At 43.6% G+C, this 10,767-nt stretch overlaps 1 protein-coding gene across 1 annotated transcript; it reads right to left on the bottom strand.

Moving 5' to 3' along the window:
- Positions 1-416: 416 nt before the first annotated feature.
- Positions 417-1,712, bottom strand: LOC143975864 (posterior protein-like). Its single transcript, XM_077478420.1, has one exon. It carries the CDS (start codon positions 1,710-1,712, stop codon positions 417-419), a length of 1,296 nt encoding a protein of 431 aa, XP_077334546.1.
- Between the last annotated feature and the right edge of the window lie 9,055 nt (positions 1,713-10,767).

Below are 10,767 nucleotides of genomic sequence, written 5' to 3'. Positions count from 1 at the left end.
CACATAACCTCTTTATTTCTATGTTTACGGGTATTGATTGCTCAGAGGGTACTAGTTGTCCCCCGAATCCTCTAAGGAAAATTTGCCTCCCCGCAGGATCCTTTTGAAGTTCAATGTTAGTTATGCTGACAGCTGCCCCTGTATCCAAAAGTACATTTGTGCGATGGCCCCCTATCGCCCCTCGGATACGTGGTCTGCCGCTTTTGTCCCTGTCCAGCTGACATATTAGGGACAACTCCGGGGCCTGACATCCCTATGGTTTAAAATAAGGATTGGTTGGGGGAGGGATTTTATATTCCTCGTGGTTTTCCTCAAGCCTTTTCCCTATCCTCTGTACTTCCCCCCGAAGAGAACCATATATTGTAGCATCAGGTGCCTCGCTTGGCTCCTTCGCCACCTTATTTGGTCCAGGTTTTTCAATGTTCCCTCTTATGCCAAGGCTTCTTCTCACCCATGTTCCTCCTAGGCAGTTTACAGTCCTTTATCACATGGCCTGTATTGCCACATCTGTAACACCTGCCTGCAAATCTCACTCTAGCTTCGCTTTTAACTATCTCCGCAACTCTTTTATGGGGCCTATTGTCTTGATCTGTCTCCCGAACCCAGTCCCTTAATATGTTTATAAAGGTCTGATACGAGGTGGCGTTCCTCAGTGCAATTCTGGTATGGTAATCTATACATGTGCATTTATTAGCCATAGAACACAGAAAGCTATTGTCATCAGGAGACATATCAGGATAATTGTAGGTGGCTTTATAAATGGAGAAGTATTCACTGCAAAAGAGTATTGGATCAATTCCCCTCCTAAACTTTGTATTTTCCAGGGCGTCTGAACCCCTAGTATCTCTTCCTCCCATTATGCGCTGCATTTCCCTCATTCTATCTGCCGAGTTCCCCCAATTTGAGTTTAACTCGGGAGATAGACCTCTATGACTCCTGACTGGTGTTTGCAGTTTTTCACACAGTTGCAATGGAAGCCATGCGCGGAGGAGTGCGCATGCATCCCCATTGTTCAAAATGTACTGTGCCACTACAGCTTCCAGCCTGTTCGAGAGACTAATGGGTGAAGCGCTAGTGTCAAACTTTCCCAAAATCTGGCACAAATTTGTGCGATCTTGTATGGAGAGTGTTGTGGATTGGGTGCTACCCTCCCTTTTTATGATATCTAATCCTTGTCCAGTCCTTTCTGGCACAGGAGTGAAGAGAGAAGAACTTTGATTCGGGGACTCTTCAGCATTGTCAGCCGAACATACTGTTTGCTGTTCGATCGGTATCCCTTCTCTTTGCTCCTGTGTCACAATGGAATGTGCATCTTTGTTAGCACAGCAATGGCTGTGCACGTTCTCCATTGCCCGTGCTCTCAAAGACACAATAGTATGATCTTTTTGGGCTAGCTGACTTTTACATTCCTGTAGCTCTGCCCTAAGCATTTCTATCGCATTTACATTCCCAGCCTCTTTCTTTTCTAAAGATGCGATACACTGTTCTCTCAACATACATGTTTCCTTCCATTCATCCAACCCCTGTTCCAATACACTATTCTCAGTCACCAATTGTTCAATCTCATTCCTCATGTCCTCACATTCACAAACATCCGCGTCCGCATTTGCCGCTATAGCTGCAATATCTCTACTCGCATTTTCTATCTTTCCTAGTAACTCTGTTCTATCCTTATACCACTCCAACTCTTTCTGTTCTGCAATTTCTTTCATTCTCAGCAACATGCATACAGAATTGGCTATTCTCTTTTTCTTGCCCTTTTTTGAAGATTTTTTATACTTTATGGCATCATTATGAGTATTGCATTGTTTCAATAGATCATTGAATTGGTGTGTTAACGCCTCCTTTCCTATACTGTTGAATTGAATACAAGCATTTTTCCCAAGAAACTCTTCAAGGATATCCATTGACATGCTAATTAGCCTATCCACACTACGGTTGCTCAACCAGTTGCTTAGACAATAGAAAACAGACAAACAAATGGACAACCCCCCTACTCCTACCAACAAACAAAAAAAAAAAAAACAGATACGAACGTTTAAATCTACAGTGACTTGTGGTTCTACAGCATACAAGACACAAGGCACACTCTTAATCAATGCCTTGGTCTTCTATTGGACCAGAGCTATTTCACTCTCACGTGGGTAGAAATAAAAACCTATATTTCCCCCACTTTTTCTTTTTCCTCAAAGATGTATGGTAATTCCTGTCACTCTCTAACCAACACTGTGCATTAGCAATACACTAAACAAACAGATACCAAACACACAAAGACACAGATGAAGCTGTTTAGAAGCTGTCTTTGACCTGTAGTCCCACTCCAAATACAAAAAAAAACAGCGCAAAAAAAAAAAAAGCCAAAAAACAAAAAAAAACAAAAAAAACAAATACAAATCCGTTTACCCACGAATTTCTTTAGGAGAACACACTCTTATTCAATGCCCTCCTATCCGATAGCAGGTCATAGGGAATTTCTTTTGGGACAGAAAGCTTTTTCACAATCACGTGGATATTTCCACTTTTCCCTCAAAATTGTATGGTTTATCATGTCAATCTGCGGTTATATCACATAACCAGGGATGATCAGTCCCTATCTCGCCAGTGCGCCAATTTGCCCTCTGGTTACAGTTCTGCAGCAAACACAACAATAATGTACATATATATATATATATCAGTCACAATTCTCACCAGGTTTTACGCGTCCGTTCTACCAGTGGAATATCTCACAGAATCCTGCTCATCCAAGCGTGGTTTCAGAATTCGCGAGCCAGCGCCAATCTTGTCCACACTAGAGATGACTTTCAGTTCTGGGTGTCTTTGAGGATCGTCGTGACTTACAGGGACTCAGAAACAAAAATACATTAGATTTTTGTGGATTCTGTGTAAAAATACGTTTTACACGCCTTCTGGGGTGCCAAAGGAAGTAACTGATCAATTCAATGTATTATTATTATTATCAGTTATGTATTCCTTTGTCTAGTCCCTATAGTTTAGCTATCAACCAATACGCCAAGCATATGTTATCGTTAATATCACAATACTATCACCATTGGCTATGAAATCAATACACGGTCTAAGATCAATTAAATCTCATTTATTTCCCAAGGAAATAAGAAAATGTGCATCAAGTATCAATAGAAGTTACAATAATACATAGCATACAATCAAAGTACAATATAAGCCTTATACTTATCGACCCTCGTGACTGGATCTCCTGATGGAATAGAGAGACCGAACTCATGGTTGCAACCCTTTTTGTTAAACATACCTCAGCCATACCACACCCCATAGCCCATCCTACTTTTCCCGTAGACCAATCAGCATCTCTGGGGCGTTTCCTCCCCCAGGCTAATTACCTCGGACAGTCCTGCCATACTTGGCCTCTGGGGGGCAGTGTCTGCCCATGAATTGCAACTGCTCCGACTGGATTCCCATCTTGTGGCTCGATCTCGGACGCCCCTCCCGCTCACCAGCTGTCTTTTGTTCTTGCAGACAAGCCGGCACCATATTGTCTTTGAAGTTCAGTACATTCCAGGTGGGCTGAATAGAACTCATTCTGCCATCCAGATTGTGTCTTTGTGTCACATTCCTTCCTTTTACACACGTGGGACTGCATGGTATCAATATGGCTGAGTTCGGCTGTACAAACAGCTGTGTAGATGTATAATATTAATTCCTGTTGATTCCAACACAACCCTATATACTGTAGTACGCTATACCTTACCAGTCCTTAGAAGGACCTTTGTGGAACTAGTAGGTTGTGAATAGCAGACTGTACCTCACTCAACCCTATATACTGTAGTACACTATCCCTTACCAGTCCTTATAAGGACCTTTGTGGAACTAGTAGGTTGTGATTAGCAGACTGTCCCTTCGTCCCTATACTCATAAAGGACTACTGCAGCAGACAGGCAGCAGTGAGCTGTAGTGCACCTCAACCCTATATATTGTTGACCTATACCAGTCCTTAAGGATTAGCAGATTGTACCTCACTCAACCCTATTTTCTGTAGTACGCTATACCTTACCAGTCCTTAGAAGGACCTTTGTGGAACTAGTAGGTTGTGATTAGCAGACTGTACCTCACTCAACCCCATATACTGTAGTACACTATACCTTACCAGTCCTTATAAGGACCTTTGTGGAACTAGTAGGTTGTGATTAGCAGACTGTACCTCCGTCCTTATACTCATAAAGGACTACTGCAGCAGACAGGCAGCAGTGAGCAGTAGTGCACCTCAACCCTATATATTGTGGACCTATACCAGTCCTTAAGGATTAGCAGACTGTACCTCACTCAACCCTATATACTCTAGTACGCTATACCTTACCAGTCCTTAGAAGGACCTTTGTGGAACTAGTAGGTTGTGATTAGCAGACTGTACCTCAGTCCCTATACTCATAAAGGACTACTGCAGCAGAAGGGCAGCAGTAGTGCACCTCAACCCTATATATTGTGGACCTATACCAGTCCTTAGCGATTAGCAGACCGTACCTCACTCAACCCTATATACTGTAGTACGCTATACCTTACCAGTCCTTAGAAGGACCTTTGTGGAACTAGTAGGTTGTGATTAGCAGACTGTACCTCACTCAACCCTATATACTGTAGTAAACTATACCTTACCAGTCCTTAGAAGAACCTTTGTGAAACTAGTAGGTTGTGATTAGCAGACTGTACTTCAGTCCCTATACTCATAAAGGACTACTGCAGCAGAAGGGCAACAGTCAGCAGTAGTGCACCTCAACCCTATATATTGTGGACCTATACCAGTCCTTAAGGATTAGCAGACTGTACCTCACTCAACCCTATATACTGTAGTACACTATACCTTACCAGTCCTTATAAGGACCTTTGTGGAACTAGTAGGTTGTGATTAGCAGACTGTCCCTTCGTCCCTATACTCATAAAGGACTACTGCAGCAGACAGGCAGCAGTGAGCTGTAGTGCACCTCAACCCTATATATTGTGGACCTATACCAGTCCTTAAGGATTAGCAGACTGTACCTCACTCAACCCTATTTTCTGTAGTACGCTATACCTTACCAGTCCTTAGAAGGACCTTTGTGGAACTAGTAGGTTGTGATTAGCAGACTGTACCTCACTCAACCCCATATACTGTAGTACACTATACCTTACCAGTCCTTATAAGGACCTTTGTGGAACTAGTAGGTTGTGATTAGCAGACTGTACCTCAGTCCCTATACTCATAAAGGACTACTACAGCACAAGGGCAGCAGTCAGCAGTAGTGCACCTCAACCCTATATATTGTGGACCTATACCAGTCCTTAAGGATTAGCAGACTTTACCTCACTCAACCCTATATACTGTAGTACGCTATACCTTACCAGTCCTTAGAAGGACCTTTTTTGGAACTAGTACGTTGTGATTAGCAGACTGTACCTCCGTCCCTATACTCATAAAGGACTACTGCAGCAGACAGGCAGCAGTGAGCAGAAGTGCACCTCAACCCTATATATTGTGGACCTATACCAGTCCTTAAGGATTAGCAGACTGTACCTCACTCAACCCTATATACTGCAGTACACTATACCTTACCAGTCCTTAGAAGGACCTTTTTGGAACTAGTAGGTTGTGATTAGCAGACTGTACCTCACTCAACCCTATATACTGCAGTACACTATACCTTTGTGGAACTAGTAGGTTGTGATTAGCAGACTGTACCTCCGTCCCTATACTCATAAAGGACTACTGCAGCAGAAGGGCAGCAGTCAGCAGTAGTGCACCTCAACCCTATATATTGTGGACCTATACCAGTCCTTAAGGATTAGCAGACTGTACCTCACTCAACCCTATATACTGTATGTGACAGTGGGGTCACTTTGGACACAGGGTGAATAAAAGAAACCCCCGATATGGTGTGTGATGGCCATATTCAAGGCTGTATATACATTGTATATAGATTGGATGTATACTGTACATGGGGGTTAAGTATCATTGCTGTGAGGAATTAAGTTGTTTTGCATTTCTATTGTTCATTTAAGTCTGTCCTTGTGTGTATTGTAAAGTGCCAGACAGACTGGCTCCCAACCCTTTGTGAAAAGATGTGTATTGGGTGGGATCGTTTGAAGCCTAGCAGACGTCAGGATGAGGTGTTGAGTCTTGAGATGTGTGGGTGGAGCTGGGCCCTTGTTCATGTTAAAGCATGTGCCTTGAATTGTGTATAAAGTTACAATGTTTCTCAATAATAAAGTCATTCCTACTACAGAAGAGACGGAGTGCGTCTCGTCTTTTTGCCAGAGGGGTCGGCTCCTATAGGAAAGGGTCGTTTAGCTGTGGATATTGGTAGCGAGTGGATGTGTGTCTAGGAGAGGGAACATCGTAAACGGCGTTAACCCCCTTTATATTAGGGGTGCCGTTACACTGTAGTACGCTATACCTTACCAATCCTTAGAAGGACCTTTTGTAGAACTAGTCGGTTGTGATTAGCAGACTGTACCTCACTCAACCCTATATACTGTAGTACACTATACCTTACCAGTCCTTAGAAGGACCTTTGTGGAACTTGTAGGTTGTGATTAGCAGACTGTACCTCAGTCCCTATACTCATACTCATAAAGGACTACTGCAGCAGAAGGGGAGCAGTCAGCAGTAGTGCACCTCAACCCTATATATTGTGGAACTGTAGCAGGCCTTAAGCAATAGGAGACTGTACCTCACTCAACCCTATATACTGCAGTACACTATACCTTACCAGTCCTTAGAAGGACCTTTGTGGAACTAGTAGGTTGTGATTAGCAGACTGTACCTCAGTCCCTATACTCATAAAGGACTGCTGCAGCAGAAGGGCAGCAGTCAGCAGTAGTGCACCTCAACCCTATATATTGTGGACCTATACCAGTCCTTAAGGATTAGCAGACTTTACCTCACTCAACCCTATATACTGTAGTACGCTATACCTTACCAGTCCTTAGAAGGACCTTTGTGGAACAAGTAGGTTGTGATTAGCAGACTGTACCTCAGTCCCTATACTCATAAAGGACTACTGCAGCAGAAGGGCAGCAGTAGTGCACCTCAACCCTATATATTGTGGACCTATACCAGTCCTTAAGAATTAGCAGACTGTACCTCACTCAACCCTATATACTTTAGTACGATATACCTTACCAGTCCTTAGAAGGACATTTGTGGAACTAGTAGGTTATGATTAGCAGACTGTACCTCACTCAACCCTATATACTGTAGTACACTATACCTTACCAGTCCTCAGAAGGACCTTTGTGGAACCAGTAGGCTGTGATTAGCAGACTGTACCTCAGTCCCTATACTCATAAAGGACTACTGCAGCAGAAGGGCAGCAGTCAGCAGTAGTGCACCTCAACCCTATATATTGTGGACCTATACCAGTCCTTAAGCATTAGCAGACTGTACCTCACTCAACCCTATATACTGTAGGACCCTATACCTTACCAGTCCTTAGAAGGACCTTTGTGGAACTGGTAGGTTGTGATTAGCAGACTGTACCTCACTCAACCCTATATACTGCAGTACACTATACCTTACCAGTCCTTAGAAGGACCTTTGTGGAACTAGTAGGTTGTGATTAGCAGACTGTACCTCAGTCCCTATACTCATAAAGGACTACTGCAGCAGAAGGGCAGCAGTCAGCAGTCAGCAGTAGTGCACCTCAACCCTATATATTGTGGACCTATACCAGTCCTTAAGCATTAGCAGACTGTACCTCACTCAACCCTATATACTGTAGGACCCTATACCTTACCAGTCCTTAGAAGGACCTTTGTGGAACTAGTAGGTTGTGATTAGCAGACTGTACCTCACTCAACCCTACATACTGCAGTACACTATACCTTACCAGTCCTTAGAAGGACCTTTGTGGAACTAGTAGGTTGTGATTAGCAGACTGTACCTCCGCCCCTATACTTATAAAGGACTACTGCAGCAGAAGGGCAGCAGTCAGCAGTAGTGCACCTCAACCCTATATATTGTGGACCTATACCAGTCCTTAAGGATTAGCAGACTGTACCTCACTCAACCCTATATATTGTAGTATGCTATACCTTACCAATCCTTAGAAGGACCTTTTGTAGAACTAGTCGGTTGTGATTAGCAGACTGTACCTCACTCAACCCTATATACTTTAGTACGCTATACCTTACCAGTCCTTAGAAGGACCTTTGTGGAACTTGTAGGTTGTAATTAGCAGACTGTACCTCAGTCCCTATACTCATAAAGGACTACTGCAGCAGAAGGGCAGCAGTCAGCAGTAGTGCACCTCAACCCTATATATTGTGGACCTATACCAGTCCTTAAGGTTTAGCAGACTGTACCTCACTCAACCCTATATACTGTAGTACGCTATACTTTACCAGTCCTTAGAAGGACTTTTGTGGAACTAGTAGGTTGTGATTAGCAGACTGTACCTCACTCAACCCTAAATACTGTAGTACACTATACCTTACCAGTCCTTAGAAGGACCTTTGTGGAACTAGTAGGTTGTGATTAGCAGACTGTACCTCAGTCCCTATACTCATAAAGGACTACTGCAGCATAAGGGCAGCAGTAGTGCACCTCAACCCTATATATTGTGGACCTATACCAGTCCTTAAGGATTAGCAGACTGTACCTCACTCAACCCTAAATACTTTAGTACGCTATGCCTTACCAGTCCTCAGAAGGACCTTTGTGGAACCAGTAGGCTGTGATTAGCAGACTGTACCTCAGTCCCTATACTCATAAAGGAATACTGCAGCAGAAGGGCAGCAGTCAGCAGTAGTGCACCTCAACCCTATATATTGTGGACCTATACCAGTCCTTAAGGATTAGCAGACTGTACCTCACTCAACCCTATATACTGTAGTACCCTATACCTTACCATTTCTTAGAAGGACCTTTGTGGAGCTAGTAGGTTGTGATTAGCAGACTGTACCTCACTCAACCCTATATACTGCAGTACACTATACCTTACCAGTCCTTAGAAGGACCTTTGTGGAACTAGTAGGTTGTGATTAGCAGACTGTACCTCAGTCCCTATACTCATAAAGGACTACTGCAGCAGAAGGGCAGCAGTCAGCAGTAGTGCACCTCAACCCTATATATTGTGGACCTATACCAGTCCTTAAGCATTAGCAGACTGTACCTCACTCAACCCTATATACTGTAGTACACTATACCTTACCAGTCCTTAGATGGACCTTTGTGGAACTAGTAGCTTGTGATTAGCAGTCTGTACCTCACTCAACCCTATATACTGCAGTACACTATACCTTACCAGTCCATAGAAGGACCTTTGTGGAACCAGTAGGTTGTGATTAGCAGACTGTACCTCAGTCCCTATACTAATAAAGGACTACAGCCGCAGAAGGGCAGCAGTCAGCAGTAGTGCATCTCAACCCTATATATTGTGGACCTATACCAGTCCTTAAGGATTAGCAGACTGTACCTCACTCAACCCTATATACTTTAGTACGCTATACCTTACCAGTCCTTAGAAGGACCTTTGTGGAACTAGTAGGTTGTGATTAGCAGTCTGTACCTCACTCAACCCTATATACTGCAGTAACCTATACCTTACCAGTCCTTAGAAGGACCTTTGTGGAACTAGTAGGTTGTGATTAGCAGACTGTACCTCAGTCCCTATACTCATAAAGGACTACTGCAGCAGAAGGGGAGCAGTCAGCAGTAGTGCACCTCAACCTTATATATTGTGGACCTATAGCAGTCCTTAAGCAATAGCAGACTGTACCTCAGTCAACCCTATATACTGTAGTACGCTATACCTTACCAGTCCTTAGAAGTACCTTTGTGGAACTAGTAGGTTGTGATTAGCAGACTGTACCTCAGTCCCTATACTCATAATGGACTACTGCAGCAGAAGGGCAGCAGTCAGCAGTAGTGCTCCTCAACCCTATATATTGTGGACCTATACCAGTCCTTAAGGATTAGCAGACTGTACCTCACTCAACCCTATAAACTTTAGTAAGCTATACCTTACCAGTTCTTAGAAGGACCCTTGTGGAACCAGTAGGTTGTGATTAGCAGACTGTACCTCAGTCTCTATACTCATAAAGGACTACTGCAGCAGAAGGGCAGCAGTCAGCAGTAGTGCACCTCAACCCTATATACTGTGGACCTATACCAGTCCTTAAGGATTAGCAGACTGTACCTCACTCAACCCTATATACTGTAGTACACTATACCTTACCAGTCCTTAGAAGGACTTTTGTGGACTTTAGGTTGTGATTAGCAGACTGTACCTCACTCAACCCTAAATACTGTAGTACACTATACCTTATCAGTCCTTAGAAGGACCTTTGTGGAACTAGTAGGTTGTGATTAGCAGACTGTACCTCAGTCCCTATACCAGTGATGGTGATCCTTGGCACCACAGATGTTTTGGAACTACATTTCCCATGATGCTCATGCACTCTGCAGTGTAGTTGAGCATCATGGGAAATGTAGTTCCAAAACATCTGGGGTGCCAAGGTTCGCCATCACTGCCCTATACTAATAAAGGACTACAGCCGCAGAAGGGCAGCAGTCAGCAGTAGTGCACCTCAACCCTATATATTGTGGACCTATACCAGTCCTTAAGGATTAGCAGACTGTACCTCACTCAACCCTATATACTTTAGTACGCTATACCTTACCAGTCCTTAGAAGGACCTTTGTGGAACTTGTAGGTTGTAATTAGCAGACTGTACCTCAGTCCCTATACTCATAAAGGACTACTGCAGCAGAAGGGCAGCAGTCAGCAGTAGTGCACCTCAACCCTATATATTGTGGAC

Source organism: Lithobates pipiens, unplaced genomic scaffold (assembly GCF_037356315.1).
Source record: "Lithobates pipiens isolate NorthernLeopardFrog02 unplaced genomic scaffold, aLitPip1_a1.2 Scaffold_13, whole genome shotgun sequence".
Lineage (NCBI taxonomy): Eukaryota > Metazoa > Chordata > Amphibia > Anura > Ranidae > Lithobates > Lithobates pipiens.
The sequence above is the reverse complement of the archived record's forward strand: the minus strand, read 5'-3'. Positions and strand labels throughout refer to the sequence as shown.

What these genes read in the sequence shown, in the direction of transcription:
- LOC143975864 (XM_077478420.1), bottom strand. Translation starts at nt 1,712, where the DNA reads ATGAAAGAAATTGCAGAACAGAAAGAGTTGGAGTGGTATAAGGATAGA.